This window comes from Haematobia irritans, chromosome 3 (assembly GCF_050003625.1).
Source record: "Haematobia irritans isolate KBUSLIRL chromosome 3, ASM5000362v1, whole genome shotgun sequence".
Classification (NCBI taxonomy): Eukaryota; Metazoa; Arthropoda; class Insecta; order Diptera; family Muscidae; genus Haematobia; species Haematobia irritans.
This window is the reverse complement of record NC_134399.1, coordinates 115,196,733-115,217,895: the sequence shown is the minus strand read 5'-3', so window position 1 is coordinate 115,217,895 and position 21,163 is coordinate 115,196,733. Positions and strand designations below refer to the sequence as shown.

The window sequence follows — 21,163 nt, the reverse complement described above, 5'->3', positions numbered from 1 at the left end:
ATTAGTGTGGGTAATAAATACAAATTTGTAAAAATCGAGCAATATTCTTATGTAAGAGCTACAAGTACGTATAAGTACGATCGGCTAGTACATCAAAATTTGAAATTTGAGTAACATTGGTTAATAAATAAGAGTACTATGGCCAAATTTGGGAAAATCGAGCGATGCATATATATGGAAGCTACATCTAAATGTGAACCAATTTGCATAATATTTTGCGGGTTTGATTAATACCACAATAGGTTACCTTGTGCAAGATTTGAGTAAGATCAGTTACGAAATGAGGCCTGTATGGTCAAACATAAGGTTATAAGGGCGAATTTTTCAAAATCGGGCGATACATATATATGGGAGCTATATCTAAATCTGAACCGATTTCGACGATTTTTAGCACATATAGTTAGTGCTATAGAAGACTACATTAAACCAAATTTGGGTAAGATCGGTTAATAAATAAGGGTTTTATGGCCAAATTTAGAAAAATCGGGCGGTACATATATGTGGGAGCTATAGCTAAATCTGAACCGATTTCGATGATTTTTTGCACATATAGTTAGTACTATAGAAGATTATATTTAGCCAACTTTGAGTAAGATCGGTTGATAAATAAAGGTTTTGTGGCCAAATTTGGGAAAATCGGGCGATACATATATATGAGAGCTATATCTAAATCTGAACCGATTTGGATGAAATTTTGCAAACTTGAAGGGCGATGGAAAAGATTACCTTTTGCAAATTTGGTGACGATCCGTTTGAAAAAAAAAAGCGCAACGTGACCCCATTTGTCGAAATCGGGCGATACATATATATGGGAGCTATATTTAAAATTTGATCCGATTTCTTCCAAATTCAATAGCGTTCGTCCTTGTGCCTAAAAAACTCCCTGTACCAAATTTCATCAAAATCGGTTAATAATTGCGACCGGAATCCTGTGAACAACAAATACATGGACAGACGGACGGACGGACACCAAGCGCTAGATCGACTCAGGAGGTGATTCTGAGTCGATCGGTATATATTTTATGGGGTCTAAAATCAATATTTCTGTTAGGCACATTTTTTGGCCGATCAAACTTATTATACCCTGACCACTACGTGGTTTAGGGTATAAAAACCTAACCACAGGACGTGGGGATCGAGGTTATGAAATTAATAGTGGATAGCTGATTTTTTAATATGTTGACAGGGAACAGGGACATCCTCCTGGTCGATATTTTGAAAATTGGATTAAAGATTTTCGATTTGCTTGAAATTTTCGAAGAATGGTAACCATAAGGTCACCGATTCTCCCGAAGAAAATTTATAATGTGCAAAATGGTAAATAAAAAACATCTGCATACCATATTTTTTGCAAAAAAAAAATTAGTTTTTTTTAATAGTGGTTGTATCCTAAAAAATACAGCGCGAATTAAACTAAAAGTTATAGGGAGAATGGGAGAATGGGAGATGGTGAGTAAATTAATATACACTGGTAGAAAAAGTTTCGTTATATTAACGAAATGTGTCATTAAAAGTGAGCCAATGAAACAAATTCGTTAATACAACGAAATTTTTCGTTATTATAACGAATTTTCTGTTAATTAACGTAACTTTCGTACTATTAACGAATGTTTTCGTTGTACTAAAGAAAATGTTTCATTATATCAATGAAAAATTTTCGTTGGCTCAATTTTAATGAAATTTTCCTTGTGTGTAGGGTACATGATTTTTGGATATCTAATCGAGGAGTTACAACTCCTGTAGCGTCTACACAAATATCCGCTACTTTACTTCTCGATATCTGGTTGTGGATGGACCCTATCTATATACGTTCGATTTTTTATTAAAGTACACAAAAAAAAAATAACAAAAAAATTTTCCCAATTAAAATCTTAATTGAGTCATTTTCTATAGAAATAAAATTTTGACAAAATTTTCTATAGAAATAAAATTTTAACAAAATTTTCTATAGAATTACAATTTTGACAAAATTTTCTATAGAATTAAGATTTTGACAAAATTTTCTATAGAAAAAAAATTTTGACACAATTTTCTATAGAATTAAAATTTTGACAAAATTTTCTATAGAAATTAAATTATTACAAAATTTTCTATAGAAATAAAATTTTTACAAAATTTTATATAGAAATAAAATTTCGACAAAAATATCTATAGAAATAAAATTTTAACATCATTTTCTACAGAAATAAAATTTTGACAACATTTTCTATAGAAATACAATTTTAATACCATTTTCTATATAAACAATATCTTAACACCATTTTCTATAGAAATAAAATTTTGAAAAAATGTTCTATAGAAATAAAATTTTAACAAAATTTTCTATAAAAAAATAAAATTTTGACAAAATTTTCTATAGAAATAAAGTTTTAACAAAATTTTCTATAGAAATAAAATTTTGGTAGATTATTTTTGGCTCGAGTGGCAACCATGATCATGAACCGATATGGACCAATTTTTATATGATTGGGATTGGCTACATATAACTATAGACCGATATGGACCAATTTTGGTATGGTCGTTAGCGGCCATATACTAGCGCAATGTACCAAATTTCAACCGGATCGGATGAATTGTGCTCCTCCACGAGGCTCCGGAGGTCAAATCTGGGGATCGGTTTATATGGAGGCTATATAATTATGGACCGATATGGACCAATATTTGCATGGCTGTTAGATACCATATACTAAGACCTCGTACCATTCTAACAGGATCGGATGAATTTTGCTCCTCCAAGAGGCTCCGGAGATCAGATGTGGGGATCGGTTTATATGGGAGCTATATATAATTATGGACCGATGTGGACAATTTTTGCGTGGTTGTTAGAATCGGGAAGGGCGACCCCACTCTGACAGATTTCTTAAAAGTACAGTGAAAAACCTAACCAGAATTAAAATGTTGACAGCATTTTCTATAGAAATAAAATTTTGAGAAAATTTTCTATAGAAATAAAATTTTAACACAATTTTCTACAGAAATAAAATTTCAACACCATTTTCTATAGAAATAAAATTTTAAGACAATCTTGTATAGAAATAAAATTTTAACACCATTTTCTATAGAAATAAAATTTTAACACCATTTTCTATAGAAATAACATTTTGACAAACTTTTCTATAGAAATAAAATTTTGAAAAAATTTTCTATAGAAATAAAATTTCAACACCATTTTCTATAGAAATAAAATTTTGACAACATTTTCTATAGAAATAAAATTTTGACAAGATTTTCTATAGAAAAAAATTTGACAAGATTTTCTATAGAAATAAAATTTTGGTAGATTATTTTTGGCTCGAGTGGCAACCGTGATTATGAACCGATATGGACCAATTTTTGTGTGATTGGAAATACACCAACAGACAGACATACAGACAGACGGGCATCGCTAAATCGACTCAGAATTTAATTCTAAGACGATCGGTATACTAAACGATGGGTCTCAGACTTTTCCTTCTTGGCGTTACATACAAATGCACAAACTTATTATACCCTGTACCACAGTAGTGGTGAAGGTTATAAAAATATTCCCATAATCCGCTATAACAATCCGCACGTGGAAAGGGCGCTTATCCAAGCAGTACACAAGGGTTAATAAAGGGTGATTTGTTAAGAGCTTGATAACTTTTTTTAAAAAAAAAACGCATAAAATTTGCAAAATCTCATCGGTTCTTTATTTGAAACGTTAGATTGGTCCATGACATTTACTTTTTGAAGATAATTTCATTTAAATGTTGACCGCGGCTGCGTCTTAGGTGGTCCATTCGGAAAGTCCAATTTTGGGCAACTTTTTCGAGCATTTCGGCCGGAATAGCCCGAATTTCTTCGGAAATGTTGTCTTCCAAAGCTGGAATAGTTGCTGGCTTATTTCTGTAGACTTTAGACTTGACGTAGCCCCACAAAAAATAGTCTAAAGGCGTCAAATCGCATGATCTTGGTGGCCAACTTACCGGTCCATTTCTTGAGATGAATTGTTCTCCGAAGTTTTCCCTCAAAATGGCCATAGAATCGCGAGCTGTGTGGCATGTAGCGCCATCTTGTTGAAACCACATGTCAACCAAGTTCAGTTCTTCCATTTTTGGCAACAAAAAGTTTGTTAGCATCGAACGATAGCGATCGCCATTCACCGTAACGTTGCGTCCAACAGCATCTTTGAAAAAATACGGTCCAATGATTCCACCAGCGTACAAACCACACCAAACAGTGCATTTTTCGGGATGCATGGGCAGTTCTTGAACGGCTTCTGGTTGCTCTTCACTCCAAATGCGGCAATTTTGCTTATTTACGTAGCCATTCAACCAGAAATGAGCCTCATCGCTGAACAAAATTTGTCGATAAAAAAGCGGATTTTCTGCCAACTTTTCTAGGGCCCATTCACTGAAAATTCGACGTTGTGGCTCGTTAGTAAGTCTATTCATGATGAAATGTCAAAGCATACTGAGCATCTTTCTCTTTGACACCATGTCTGAAATCCCACGTGATCTGTCAAATACTAATGCATGAAAATCCTAACCTCAAAAGAATCACTCTTTATAATCAATAACATGCACTTGGAATTCCTATGATATATTAACCATGGTAACATAGTGAGTTGAGTGGAGCCACCGTAGTGCAATGGTTCTCATGCCCGCCATGCATTCACAGGGTCGACCGAACACCAAAAAGTTCTTCTGCGGTGGATTATTCCCTCTCGGTAATGCTAGTGACATTTCTGTGTATTTGAAAGGTTTTCTAAGTGGTTTTACCGCAATGTGTAACGCCGTTCGGACTCGGCTATAAAAAAGTAAGTCCCTTGTCTTGAGATAAAAATAAGATCGGACAGCACTCAGTGATAAGAGAGAAGTTCAGCACTGTGGTGTTACAATGGACTGAATAGCCTAAGTGAGCCTGAAATGTCCCTAACTTAACATAATGAGTTTTTGGTTTCACAGTATCAAAAATACATTTATTTAAACAATAAGTAATAATTACATTTTTTGTTTTAATTATATGAAATTATTATTAAACTTTTTCTCCAATTGGTTTTATTATCATCTCATGAATTTGAACATTCCGTGGTGTTTGTATGCAATAAACGATCGCATCAGCTATATCTGCGCTAGCTAGGGCTGGCATAGCGTCAAAAACTTTGGTATCTTCACCCAAAATCTCTGTACGAACAGCACCTGGACTAATGCTCTGCAAGATTAAGGTAGAAATTAAAAATTTTAGAAAACATAAAATATACATTGCTGTGAATATTAAACCAATAAAAAAGAACCCCAAAAACCAAAATGAAACAGGGCCACAAATGTGGCGCGATGCTTCACAGTGAATATGAGGCCCAGCAAAATGATAGTGAAGCATGCAAATCGACCCTATAATAAAATTAGAGGTTATTTTGTCTTTTGTCTTAAAAGATCGTGTTAAAATGACCCCTAACTGATGAAAAGCGTATGAAATTTTAAGAAAAAATTAAATATACGTTCTAAAGTACGAATCTTTTCGGAATCGCGTTAGCCATACTTTGGACTTTGTCCATAGCAGAAAATCCTAAACCCTGGCAGAAGGTCGGCTACGCAAAAACCAATTATGATTCTATACAATGCTATTCGGAACAATACAATTGTGTATAGTTTGCCACCCAGAATGCGAAAAAATGCCCCACCTAAAAACGAACCACTATCTAACAAGTATATACGGCCGTAAGTTCGGCCTGGCCGTTTTTTATGTAACCTTTACCATGGATTGCATAGAAACTTCTATTAAAGACTGTCAACCACAATCGAATTACTTGGGTTGCGGCAACACTTGCCGATGGCAAGGTATCTTAACATAACACTTCTTAACATCGTCTTCTAAATTGTAAGTTAGTTCATACGGGGTATATATTAAATAAAACAAGTAAGGAAAGTCTAAAGTCGGGCGGGGCCGACTATATTATACCCTGCTCCACTTTATAGATCTAAATTTTCGATACCATATGACATCCGTCAAATGTGTTGGGGGCTATATATAAAGGTTTGTGCCAAATACATACATTTAAGTATCACTCGATCTGGACAGAATTTGATAGACTTCTACAAAATCTATAGACTCAAAATTTAAGCCGGCTAATGCACTAGGGTGGAACACAATGTTAGTAAGTCTAAAGTCGGGCGGGGCCGACTATATTATACCCTGCTCCACTTTGTAGATCTAAATTTTCGATACCATATGACATCCGTCAAATGTGTTGGGGGCTATATATAAAGGTTTGTGCCAAATACATACATTTAAGTATCACTCGATCTGGACAGAATTTGATAGACTTCTACAAAATCTATAGACTCAAAATTTAAGCCGGCTAATGCACTAGGGTGGAACACAATGTTAGTAAAAAAATATGGGAAACATTTAAATCTGAAGCAATTTTAAGGAAACTTCGATAAAGTTTCTTTATGATTTATCGCTCGATATATATGTATTAGAAGTTTAGGAAAATTAGAGTCATTTTTATAACTTTTCGACTAAGCATGGCGATTTAACAAGGAAAATGTTGGTATTTTGACCATTTTGGTCGAAATCAGAAAAACATATATATTGGAGCTATATCTAAATCTGAACCGATTTCAACCAAATTTGGCACGCATAGCAACAATGCTAATTCTACTACCTGTGCCAAATTTCAACTAAATCGGAGCAAAAAATTGACCTCTGTGGTCATATGAGTGTAAATCGGCCGAAAGCTATATATTGGATCTATATCTAAATCTGAACCGATTTCAACCAAATTTGGCACGCATAGCTACAATGCTAATTCTTCTCCCTGTGCAAAATGTCAACTAAATCGGAGCAAAAAATTGGCCTCTGTGGTCATATGAGTGTAAATCGGCCGAAAGCTATATATGGGAGCTATATCTAAATCTGAACCGATTTCAACCAAATTTGGCAAGCATAGCTACAATGCTAATTCTACTCCCTGTACAAAATTTCAACCAAATTGGGGTAAAACTCTGGCTTCTGGGACCGTATTAGTCCATATCGGGCGAATGATATATATGGGAGCTATATCTAAATCTGAACCGATTTCAATAAAATTTGGCACACTTGACTATAGTGCTAGTGGTTCTTCTTGTGCAAAATTTTAAGCAAATTAGGGTAAAACTCTGGCTTCTGGGGCCATATAAGTCCATATCGAGCGAAATATATATATGGGAGCTATATCTAAATCTGAACCGATTTCTTCCAAAATCAATAGGTATCTATTCTGAGCCAAAACACATACTTGTGCCAAATTTGAAGTCGATTGGACTAAAACTGCGACCTAGACTTTGATTACAAAAATGTGTTCACGGACAGACGGACAGACGGACATCGCTATATCGACTCAGGAGCCCACCCTGAGCATTTTTGCCAAAGACACCATGTGTCTATCTCGTCTCCTTCTGGGTGTTGCAAACATATGCACTAACTTATAATACCCTGTTCCACAGTGTGGAGCAGGGTATAAAAACAGATTAAATACGTATATAATTCAGTTTGACAAAATTTTCTATAGAAATAAAATTTTGAAAAATTTTCTATAGAAATAACATATTGACAAAATTTTCTACAGAAATAAAATTTTGATAACATTTTCTATAGGAATAAAATTTTGACAAATTTTTCTATAGAAATAAAATTTTGACACAATTTTCTATAGAAATAAAATTTTGACAAAATTTTCTATAGAAATAAAATTTTGACAAAATTTTCTATAGAAATAAAATTTTGACAAATCTTTCTATAGAAATAAAATTTTGACAAAATTTTCTATAGAAATAAATTTCTGACAAAATTTTCTATAGAAATAAAATTTTGACAAAATTTTCTATGGATATAAAATCTTGACAAAATTTTGTATAGAAATAAATTTTTGACAAAATTTTCTATAGAAATAAATTTCTGACAAAATTTTCTATAGAAATAAAATTTTGACAAAATTTTCTATAGAAATAAATTTCTGACAAAATTTTCTATAGAAATAAAATTTTGACAAAATTTTCTATGGAAATAAAATCTTGACAAAATTTTCTATAAAAATAAAATGTTGATAGTTTATTTTTGGCGATGTGGACCAATTTTTGTGTGATTGGGAATCGGCTATATATAAATGTAGACCGGCCATATACTAGCGTAATGTACCACATTTCAACCGAATCGGATTAATTGTTCTCCTCCAAGAGGTTCCGGAGGTCAAATTTGGGGATCGATTTATATGGGGACTATATATAATTATCATATGGACCAATTTTTGTATGGTTATTACAGATCATATACTAACACGACGTACCAAATTTCAACCGGATTGGGTGAAGTTTGCTCTTCCAAGAGGCTTCGGAGTTCAAATCTAGGCATCGGTTTATATGGGGGCTATATATAATTATGTACCGATATGGACCAATTTTTGCATGATTGTTAGAGACCATATATTAACACGACGTACCAAATTTCAACCGGATCGGATGAAGTTTGCTCCTCCAAGATGCTCCAAAGGTCAAGTCTGGGGATCGGTTTATATGGGGGCTATATATAATTATGGATCGATATGGACCAATTTTTGCATGGTTGTTAGAAACCATATACTTACACCACGTACCAAATTTCAACCGGATCGCATGAAATTTGGTCCGGTCGTCAAATCTGGGGATCGGTTTATATGGGAGCTATATATAATTATGGACCGATATGGACCAATTTTTGAATGGTTGTTAGAGACCATACTTACACCACGTACCGAATTTCAACCGGATCGGGTGAATTTTGCTCTTCCAAGAGGCTCTGGATTTCAAATCCGGGCATATAACATATGTATATATTTATGGACCGATATGGACCAATTTTTGCATGGTTGTTAGAGACCATATATTAACACCACGAACCAAATTTCAAGCGGATCGGGTGAATTTTGCTCCTCCAAGATGCTCCGGAGGTCAAATCTGGGGATCGGTTTATATGGGGCCCATATATAGTTATGGACCGATATGGGCCTATTTTTGCATGGTAATTAGAGACCATATACTAACATCACTATACCAAATTTCAACCGGATCGGGTGAAGTTTGCTCCTCCAAGATGCTCCGGAGGTCAAATTTGGGGATAGGGTTAAGTGGCGGATATATATAATTATGGACGTATATGGACCAATTTTTGCATGATTGTTAGAGACCATATATTAACACCACGAACCAAATTTCAACCGGATCGGGTGAAGTTTGCTCCTCCAAGATGCTCCAAAGGTCAAGTCTGAGGATCGGTTTATATGGGGGCTATATGTAATTATGGACCGATATGGACAAATTTTGCATATATAATTATGGACCGATATGGACTAATTTTTGTATGGTTGTTAGAGACCATATACTTACACCACGTACCAAATTTCAACGGGATCGGATGAAATTTGCTTCTTTAAGAGGCTCCGCAAGCCAAGTCTGGGGGTCGGTTTATATGGGGGCTATACGTAAAAGTGGTCCAATATGGCCCATTTTCAATACCGTCTGACCTACATTAATCGCAACTACTTATGCCAAGTTTCAAGTCGATACCTTGTTTTGTTCGGAAGTTAGCATGATTGCAACAGACGGACGGTCGGACATGCTTAGATCGACCCAGAATATATATACTTTATGGGGTCTTAGAACAATATTTCAATGTGTTACAAACGGAATGACAAAGTTATTATACCCCCATCCTATGGTGAAGAGTATAAAAACGGAATTGTGGTTAATTTTTTTTTTTAAATATTGAGGCTTATTTTCATAGTGCAAACGGGCCCCAAAATAAAATTAAATTGCTCTCAAAAAAAACAAAAATATATATAAACAATTTTTTGTATTGTTGTTTTCCATATAATTTTATGGGGTCCTACTTCATTTAGGTTTTGGGGCCTATTCTCATGGGGCCCATTATCATAGCTCCCTCGTAACAATTTTTGCTAAACCCCTCTTTGTTATATCCCGTTTTATTACGCGTTGTGTGAATCACATATCTCTATTCGCGATTTTCCTTAACCCTTTGACTACCAATGTTTACTGCAGAGAGTATTCGAAAGCGACACCATTTAGTTCGGATTTGTTCGATCTTAGTTTAAATTAGAGGCTATAAATATTTTTTAAAAACTTCTTTAACAATCAACGAAAAATATTCAATTTTGAGACTATTTTTCTACTGTACGTCTGTGGTAAATGGTCATTGATAAAGAAAAAAAAACTATATATATAAGTTCAGATTTTTTTGTATTTTTTTTCACACTTCCTCAGATGTTATTGGCAAATAGCATTTATTTTCGTAAAGACGTTTGGTCACATTTCAAGAATCAAATTTTCAGAATTAACTCATATAGCTTTTTAACTAAATGAGGTAGGCCAATTTACATGCCGTTAGTACAAGTAAAAGAGAAGAAGAATAGATTCATAACATTTGGCTTAATTCGTTAGTGGAAGGGTAAAATGGGATTTGTGTGTGTGTGTGTTTTTTTTTTGACACCCAAAAATTTCAACTCACCGTTATTTTAATTTTTGTCTCAAATTTAAGAAATTCCTGCCTCAAGACCTCAGTCATTGCGGTAACAGCAAACTTTGAGGAAGGATAAATATTCAGACTAATTTCTGGAATATTGGGTACCATATGTCCTGCTCCACTATTAATAATGATTATATGACCATCAAAATTACGATTCTTCATGCTACGAAAAGCTTCACGAGTACACCAGACAACACCCAAAACATTTGTATTTATCATATCCTTAACTTTCTCCGTATTATCTTGGTCTACAATATGGGCGTGATGGAAAATACCAGCATTATTGATGAGAACGTCAACACCACCGAATTTTTCTTCAATCCATGCAAAAGCTGCCTTTACACTTTCCTCATCACTGACATTACATTTGTAACAATGGAAATTTTTTTTATATTCCTCCGCAATTAAAGATCGTGTTTGTTTTTCCATTTTTTCCAGACGTCTAGCTAGGCCTACAACTATCATTCCCTTTTCGACAAGGGCTTTACAAGTGGCCGCCCCAATACCGGCACTGGCCCCAGTAACAACAGCAATTTTATTTTGCCAACGTTCCATAATGCCGTCAATCGGTTGATCGTTCTCGTAATAGCTCTCCTCTAGAGTTCAACTGGAAGACTAAATTTTGTGACTGCTTGCAAAATTATTTTCAATTTATTTTAATAAATTTTCTTTGTTATGATTTAAAAAAAATGGATCTTTTTTCTCTTATCACATAAATTTTGGCAATTTATTTTTGTTAATCAATTTTCTTTTTGTCGTCAGATTGTCAACGACTATGATAAGCTTGCATATTTATACAGCAAATTATCTGCTGTGGGTCCCCTTAAGAGATTGATAGTACAAGAGATAAACTGAAGATTAATTTTGTAAAATAAAAACATTTTATGCAAAGATAACATTAGGTTCTTTCATCTTGTTTGCTTAGTGTATGGTCTCACTACAGTTTATATAAAAATAATATTTCGGAAAAATTGTTTCAATAAAAAAAATTCTTTTTAGAAATTTTTCTGTAGAAATAAAATTTTGAGAAAAAAATCCATATAAATAAAATTTTGAGAAAGTTTTTCTATAGAATTAATGTTTTGAAAAAATTTTCTATACAAATACAATTTTGACAAAATTTTCTATAGACATAAAATTTTGAAAAATGTTTATATAGAAATAAAACTTTGACAAAATTTTCTAAAGAAATAAAATTTTGACAAAATTTTCTAACGAAATAAAATTTTGGATAAAATTTCTATAGACTTAAAATTTTGACAAAATTTTCTAACTAAATAAAATTTTGACAAAATTTTCTAACGAAATAAAATTTTGACAAAATTTTCTAACGAAATAAAATTTTGACAAAATTTTCTATAGAAATAAAATGTTGACAAAATTTTCTATAGATATACAATTTTGAAAATTTTTCTATAGAAATAAAACTTTGAAAAAATTTTCTAAAGAAATAAAATTTTGACAAAATTTTCTGCATGAATAAAACTTTGGCAAAATTCTCTATAGATATAGTTGCTTGGTAGATTTGTGGTAAGATTTTCTTAAAATTTTGGTAGATTTTTTGGCACGAGTGGTAATCGTGGTTACCACACATTCCCAGCAAAAAATTTGGAAGTTCTTCCAAAGGCACAACTTTAAAAGCACTTCCAGAAGATGCACTCCCCATGATGCTCTTTATTTTAACTACCCAGGAAGTTCTTTTAATTCAATTTTTTATAACTGGGTTTTTTCATACTTTTAATGAGTAATTTTAACTTTTTTTGTTTCAAATAGGTTAAAAACAGATTAAGAATCCATAAAATGCTACAAATCAGATCAATTTTGTCGAAAGAAATGCTAAATCCAATCTGAAAAAATTGTGAATTTTTGAAAATATTTGAGGTCAAACGTTTCTGACAAGCGTTAGAATACATTAAAAAATTATAAAAATTATTTATTAGACAAATTATCACAGAATTTTTTAATTTACATCCAAAACATTAAATTCGGATCACATCTGAAGAATTGACGCAAATTCAGTGCAACGGCTATTGAAATGGAGGACTTCCGTCCTATGACAAGCCCATGTTAAATTCATCGCTTCTGCGTCAATTTTGTACCACTTCCGGATCCAAAAAGAACATTTTCATTACTTTTTCGGCGACGCTTTTTTTGCTGGGTTGTTAAAGATCAAGCGTTGTCGGCTTCTAATTTCCTCCTCTAGAGCCAACAAAATTTAAAAATTATTAAAAATTGTGTTGAGTGAAAAAGTCCCTACATTGTGCCGCTAAATATTAGAAAAAAACGACATGTAGAGCACACGATCTATAGTTTTTTTGCACCTATAGAGTTAGTATGCCACTAATATTGAGCCCATTTAAAAAAAACGAGGGAATCGCTCAATTAGTGTGGGTAAAAATTCTAAATTTGTACAAATCGGGCAATATTATTATGTAAGAGCTACAAGTAAATATAAATACGATCGGCTAGAACATCATAATTTGAAATTTGACTAACATTGGTTAATAAATAAGGGTATTATGGCCAAATTTGGGAAAATCGAGCGATGCATATATATGGGAGCTATAGCTAAATCTGAACCGATTTCGATGATTTTTTGCACATATTGTTAGGACTATAGAAATTTATATTAAACCAAGTTTGAGTAAGATCGGTTTATAAATAAGGTGGAACACAATGTTAGTAAAAAAATATGGGAAATATTTAAATATGAAGCAATTTTAAGGAAACTTCGCAAAAGTTTATTTATGATTTATCGCTCGATATATATGTATTAGAAGTTTAGGAAAATTAGAGTCATTTTTTAAACTTTTGGACTAAGCAGTGGCGATTTTACAAGGAAAATTTTGGTATTTTTACCATTTTTGTCGAAATCAGAAAAACATATATATGAAGCTATATCTAAATCTGAACCGATTTCAACCAAATTTGGCACGCATAGCTACAATGCAATTCTACTCCCTGTGCAAAATTTCAATTAAATCGGAGTAAAAGATTGACCACTTTGGTCATATGAGTGTAAATCGGGCGAACGATATATATGGGAGCTATATCTAAATCTGAACCGATTTCAACCAAATTTGGCACGCATAGCTGCAATACTAATTCTATTCCCTGTGCAAAATTTCAATTAAATCGGAGTAAAAGATTGGCCACTTTGGTCATATGAGTGTAAATCGGGCGAACGATATATATGGGAGCTATATCTAAATCCGAACCGATTTCAATAAAATTTGGCACACTTGACTACACTACTAATTGTACTCCTAGTGCAAAATTTCAACCAAATTGGTAGTACTCATTAGGTTTTGCCTCAAAATAGGCCTCAGTTTCGGCTATCACCTCTTCATTGTAGCCAAAATTTTTCCCTGCGAACATCCTTTTGAGGTCTGAGAACAAGAAAAAGTCGCTGGGGGCCAGATCTGGAGAATACGGTGGGTGGGGAAGCAATTCGAAGCTCAATTCATGAATTTTTGCCATCGTTCTCAATGACTTATGGCACGGTGCGTTGTCTTGGTGGAACAACACTTTTTTCTTCTTCATATGGGGCCGTTTTGCCGCGATTTCGATCTTCAAACTCTCCAATAACGCCATATAATAGTCACTGTTGATGGTTTTTCCCTTCTCAAGATAATCGATAAAAATTATTCCATGCGCATCCCAAAAAACAGAGGCCATTAGTTTGCCAGCGGACTTTCCACGCTTCGGAGACGGTTCACCGGTCGCTGTCCACTCAGCCGACTGTCGATTGGACTCAGGAGTGTAGTGATGGAGCCATGTTTCATCCATTGTCACATATCGACGGAAAAACTAGGGTGTATTACGAGTTAACAGCTGCAAACACCGCTCAGAATCATCAACACGTTGTTGTTTTTGGTCAAATGTGAGCTCGCGCGGCACCCATTTTGCACAGAGCTTCCGCATATCCAAATATTGATGAATGATATGACCAACACGTTCCTTTGATATCTTTAAGGCCTCTGCTATATCGATCAACTTCATTATACGGTCATTCAAAATCATTTTGTGGATTTCAGGTCATTCAAAATCATTTTGTGGACGCCTCTTTCGGGCGTTCACAGTCCTCCGTGCACATTTCACCACGCTTGAATTTTGCATACCAATCAATTATTGTTGATTTCCCTGGGTCAGAATCCGGAAACTCATTATCAAGCCAAGTTTTTGCTTCCACCGTATTTTTTCCCTTCAGAAAACAGTATTTTATCGAAACACGAAATTCCTTTTTTTCAATTTTTTTCACAATAACAAAAGTTGCTTCACAAAAGACGCTCTATCTCACAAACTAATTGACTTACAGACGTCAAATTTTGACACGAATCATTAGACGGTTGGTACTATATAAAAATAATATGCATTTAATACTAGCGACGCCATCTATGTGTCAGACCGGGGACTTATCAGTTACTAATTAAATAGTACTAATTTGAAGTCGATTGGACTAAAACTGCGACCTAGACTTTGATTACAAAAATGTGTTCACGGACAGACGGACATGGCTATATCGACTCAGGAGCCCACCCTGAGCATTTTTGCCAAAGACACCATGTGTCTATCTCGTCTCCTTCTGGGTGTTGCAAACATATGCACTAACTTATAATACCCTGTTCCACAGTGTGGCGCAGGGTATAAAATTGTTTTCTTCATTCCAACAAAACTTTAATCCAAAGATCCTATATTATAATTGAAGCGTTTTTATCTTAAATTTAAAGATTCAGATATATCACTTGATTTAAAGACGATTTCTTTAAATTAAAAATATTTTTCTTTAGTTTAAGGAAAAATTACATTACTTTAAAGACCTACGACTTTAATAATGGGAAGCAAATATCCAAAATTGGTTTCTTAAGTTTAATGAATAAAATTTTTGAAGGAGAAATTATAAACTTTTTATACCCTCCACCATAGGATGGGGGTATATTAACTTTGTCATTACCTTGTAACACATAGAAATCTTACTGTTGAAATCACGCTATCTTTCGAACGAAACAAGCTATCGACTTGAAACTTGGCACAAGATGTTGCTATTGATGTAGGTCGGACGGTATTTCAAATGGGCCATATCGGACCACTTTTACGTATAACCCCCATATAAACCGACACACAGATTTGACTTGCGGAGCTTCTTAGAGAAGCAAATTTCATCCGATCCGGTTGAAATTTGGTACGTGGTATAAGTATATTGTATCTAACAACCATGCAAAACTTGGTCCATATCGGTCCATAATTATATATAGCCCTTATATAAACCGATCCCCAGATTTGAACTCCGGAGCATATTGGAGGAGCAAAATTCAACCGATCCGGTTGAAATATGGTACGTGGTATAAGTATATGGTTTCTAACAACCATGCAAAAATTGGTCCATATCGGTCCATAATTATATATAGCCCCCATATAAACCGATCACCAGATTTTGGCCCACGGAGCATATTGGAGGAGCAAAATTCACTCGATCCTGTTGAAATTTGGTACGTGGTGTTAGATTATGGTCTCTAATAACTATGCAAAAATTGGTCCATGTAAATAATAAATAATATATAGCCCCCACATAAACGGATTCCCAGATTTGACCTCCGGAGCCTCTTGGAGGATCAAAATTCATCCGATTCGGTTGAAATTTGCTACCAGGTAGAAGTGTATGGTATCTAACAACCATGCAAAAATAGGTTCATATCGGTCAATAATTATATATAGCCTCCATATAAACCGATCCCCAGATTTGAACTACGGAGCATATTGGAGGAGGAAATTTCACCCGATCCGGTTGAAATATGGTACGTGGTGTTAGATTATGGTCTTAATAACCATACAAAAATTGGTCCAGACAGAAAATGAATCTATTCAAATATCAGGACGATAGCGCTACGATTGAGGGCTTTAGCGTGATTACAATAGATAAAGAGACGGCCAGACGGACATGGTTATCTTGTCTTAGAACGCTCTCTTCCCCCTGATCAAATATATATATATATATATATATATATATATATATATATATATATATATATATATATATATATATATATATATATATATATATATATATATATATATATATATATATATATATATATATATATATATATATATATATATATATATATATATATATATATATATATATATATATATATATATATATATATATATATATATATATATATATATATATATATATATATATATATATATATATATATATATATATATATATATATATATATATATATATATATATATATATATATATATATATATATATATATACTTTATTAAGTCGGAAATGGATGTCTCGATATGTTACAAACGGAACAACAAGCTTATATCCCCATCACCATTCTATGGTGGTGGGTGTAATCAATACACTTCAATTATTTTTCATGTTAGCCTGATACCGAAACAGGCGATTAACGTCCAAATGCATATTTTAATTTTACAATTAATTATTTTTCGAGCTTTATGGACAAATTACATCAAGGAATTTGATCTGTGGAAGCATTGAAAAAAAACCGCCAGATACAAATCTATACACGCCTACACTGTACATGTTTCAGTTCGGGTGAATGAACTTTTCCACAGCCTTTAGTTAGTACAGATCTGGCTGGGAGAGATAACTCAATTTTGTTCCCTTTATGCTAACTTCTTATGGAGAAAACATTTGTGAATTTTCTTCTTACAAATTGAATCATCTTAACTCCCACTGTGCATCATCTTTTCATATAGTTACAAATTCCTTGATCTTATTTTTATTTCGTTTTGTTACTGCAGTAATCAGGGCTGTGGAGTCGGAGTCGGAGTTTTGAAGTCGGAGTCTGAAAATTTTGCTGGAGTCGGAGTCGTAAAAATTTTGCTCGACTCCGACTCTGGCTAAACCAAATTTTTTAAAACACTTCACATTTTTGTAACTAAGCAAGTTTTTACGCAAATTAGTTTCCATTGCGTTATTCATTCGATCAATGTACAGCATGATTGTAAATGAAAACCAAATTCCAATCACGGCTATCTTTTTATGTTTCCTAGAATGTTAGACTAGCAGATGGGCTGGATCGATCCATTTTAATGCCCATATCAATTTATTTGAAATATTTCGAACAATCGAAATTATTTTTTTTTATTTTATTTTAAGGCCATATACATATGTGGAATATTGACAGAAAATTTTTTAAATTGTTTTTTATAGAAAATTTTGTCAAAATGTTATTTCTATAGCAAATTTTGTCAAAATTTTGTTTCTATAAAAAATTTATTCAAAATGTTATTACTATAGAAATATTTTTTTCTATAGAAAATTGAGTAAACAATTTTGTTTCTATAGAATATTTTGCATAATTTTATTTCTATAAAAATTTAAGTCAAAATTTTATTTCTATAGAAAAATATGCCAAAATTTTATAGTAATAGATTTTCTTATTAGAAAATTTGGTCAAAATTTTATTTCTACAGAAAATTTTGCCCAAATTTTATAGTAATAGATTTTTTATTAGAAAATTTGGTCAAAATTTTATTTCTATAGAAAATTTTGTCAAAATTTTATTTCTGTAGAAAATTTTGTCAAAATTTTATTTCTATAGAATATTTTGCAGAATTTTATTTACTACACTATTTTTTTTTTAATTGTATTTCTATTGATAATTTTATCAAACTTTAATTTCTATAAACAATTTTGCCAAATTTTATTTCTGTAAAAATTTTTTTGCTAAAATTGTATTTTTATTGATAATTTTTTCAAAATTTTATTTCTATAAGAAAAAATTGTCAAATTTTATTTCTATAGCAAATTTTCTCACTCAAATTTGCTCACTGATACTCACTGCTATAAAAAAATGTATTCAAAATTTTATTACTATAGAAAATTTTCTATATAAAATTTAGTCAAAATTTTATTTCTATAGAAAATTTAGTCAAAATTTTGTTTCTATAGAATATTTTGCAAAATTTTATTTCTATACAAAATTTTGCAAAATTTTGTTTGCTACACAATTTTTTGTTTTAATTGTATTTCTATTGATAATTTTTTCAAACTTTAATTTCTATAAACAATTTTTCCAAATTTTATTTCTGTAAAAATTTTATTCAAAATTTTATTTCTATATATTTGGTCAAAATTTGATTTCTATAGAAAATTTTTCCAAAATTTTATTTCTATAGAAAATTTAGTCAAAATTTTATTTACTAGACAAAAATTTTTCCAAAATTGTATGCTCACTGATACTCACTGCTAAGTCGAAAACTTGTAGAAATGACTCAAATTTTCAAATTTTTCAATGAATGAATCATAAATGCATTTTTGCGAAATTGTCTAAACAATTATAAATATTTCCCAAATATTGCCCGAGATTTTGTAGAAGTCTGATTTGAGATTTTATCAAAATGTAGATCTAAATACAAAGTTGTACAGAGTATATTATAATCGGTCCGCCCGACTCTAGACTTTCCTTGCATTTTTATTTTTTGTTAAAATTGTGTTACGTCCCATAACGTTAGATTTAAATTTTAAGTACATAGATTTTGTAGAAGTATATACAATTTTGTCTAAATCGATTCAGATTCAAATTCATGCATATGGGAATATAAACCTTTATATAGCTCGCAACAAACTTAAAGGATTCTAGATAGTATCAATAATTTTGATCCACAAATACATATACTGTTGGTATCTTCTCATATTATGATGGGTATTTATATCATAATTTTATTTATTAAACATTGCCCTAAATTTGAAATATAGAGTTCAATTGGCATTTAATGTGAAATTAAGACCTTTTTTTGCACACATAAATAAATACGATACTTTATATCGATCCACTTACGGTACCCCCAAAATAGAACTACAAATTAGTGGTATTAACATGAGATTTAGTTATATTACCCGGAGTCGACTCCGGAGTCGAGCTGATGAAAAATGCTGGAGTCGGAGTCGGAGTCGAGCAAAATATGCTCGACTCCACAGCCCTGGCAGTAATGCAACAACACGAAATTTATTTTTTAGAAGCTAATTTGTCCATAAAGCTCGAAAAATAATTAATTGTAAAATTAAAATAAATTTCAATATTTTTTTTTAATCAATTTCGGAAATTTTATTTTTATTCGCTTTTATTTTAGAGTAAAATATTTTATTTATACTTAAATAATTGCTTTATATACATAAAATGTATTATTAGACTTTTTCACCAACTGGTTTAATAATCATTTCATGGATTTGAACATGAGGTGGAGTTTGTATACAGTAAACAACAGCATCGGCTACATCGGCACTAGCTAACACTGGTACACCTTCGAATGCCTTACTATCTTCACCCAGTATTTCAGTTAGAACACCACCAGGACTTATACTCTGCATGAACGAAGAAGAAAAGAATCATAATATTGTTATTAATTTAAATTTTTATACTTAATTGAATATATATGGGTTTCGTCTGTCCATCTCTATATACGAAAATGTTCGATTTGGATGTAATGGACAATGAACTCTTTAAAATTCACACAACTCTTTAAAATTCGTTTCTACAAACTTACCGTGATTTTAATTTTAGTTTCTTTCGATAGAAACTCCTGCCTCAATACTTCAGTCATTGCGGTCAAGGCATATTTAGTGGGTGGATAGATATTCAAGCTATATTCGGGTGTATAGGGTATCATATGACCAGCAACACTATTTATAATGACCACGTGACCATCGAAATTTCTCTCCTTCATACTGGCAAATGCCTCTCGGGTACACCAGACTACTCCCAAAACATTAGTGTTTACAATATTTTTAATACTCTCCGAATTATCCTGGTCAACAATATTCGTCATGTGATAAATACCAGCATTATTGATGAGAACATCTATGCCACCAAATTTCTCCTTGATCCAAGCAAAAGCCAATTTTACACTCTCCTCATTAGCGACATCACATTTGTAGGTGTGGAAATTTTTTTGATATTCTTCGGCAATTAGGGATCGTGTTTGTTTTTCCATTTTTTCTACACGTCTAGCTAAGCCTATAACTTGCATGCCCTTTTCTACAAGGGCCTTACAAGTTGCTGCCCCAATGCCAGCACTGGCCCCCGTAACAACAGCGATTTTATTTTGCCAACGTTCCATGACTGCTACCGAGCGATATGTCCAATTCGAATGAGCACACTATGAAAACTGAGTTCCAGTTTTCAGTTTTCAACTGAAGATATGAGTTTGTTTGATTTATATCATTTTTTTGTAGTTTTTTTTTTATTTTATTAGTTATGATTACTATTTAATTTTTTGAGCTGTAGGTCATTCTTCTTTCATGCTCATGCTATGGGAATATTTACGATGACTTGCACAATTTTTTAGGCAATCATCTACAAGCTGCTCAAACATATCTTCTTGAGAATAACAAAAATTGATTTAGAATAGCAAAAACAAAAAAATACCAGCGATAACATTGAAATCGCCAAAATTTTAATAGTTATATACGTCACGATGAGTAGACAAAAATTTTCAAATGCTGATAAGACCGAAAATATTACCCCACTTTCGGGGGTGAAATATACACTCGAAAGTTTACTCGCATCAAAAGATTTTGACCTTTCATTAAGAATTTAGGTATTGATTCCGAGCCAAAGATGTGACATCTTTAAAATAAATAATTTTTTTA

The 21,163-nt window shown here is 32.5% G+C and overlaps 2 protein-coding genes across 3 annotated transcripts in view; one reads left to right on the top strand and one right to left on the bottom strand.

Annotated features, from left to right (window-relative positions):
• Positions 1-21,163, top strand: part of m (zona pellucida domain-containing protein miniature) — a 271,195-nt gene that overhangs the window by 158,744 nt on the left and 91,288 nt on the right. The gene's annotated exons all lie outside the window — the stretch shown is intronic.
• On the bottom strand, positions 4,914-20,660 carry LOC142228941 (uncharacterized). Its single transcript, XM_075299467.1, has 5 exons — positions 20,059-20,660; positions 19,706-19,876; positions 11,320-11,372; positions 10,504-11,122; positions 4,914-5,175 (listed from the first exon to the last, which is right to left on the bottom strand). The coding sequence occupies exons 1-5, from the start codon at positions 20,629-20,631 to the stop codon at positions 4,999-5,001; spliced, it is 1,593 nt and encodes a 530-aa protein (XP_075155582.1). The 5' UTR covers positions 20,632-20,660; the 3' UTR covers positions 4,914-4,998.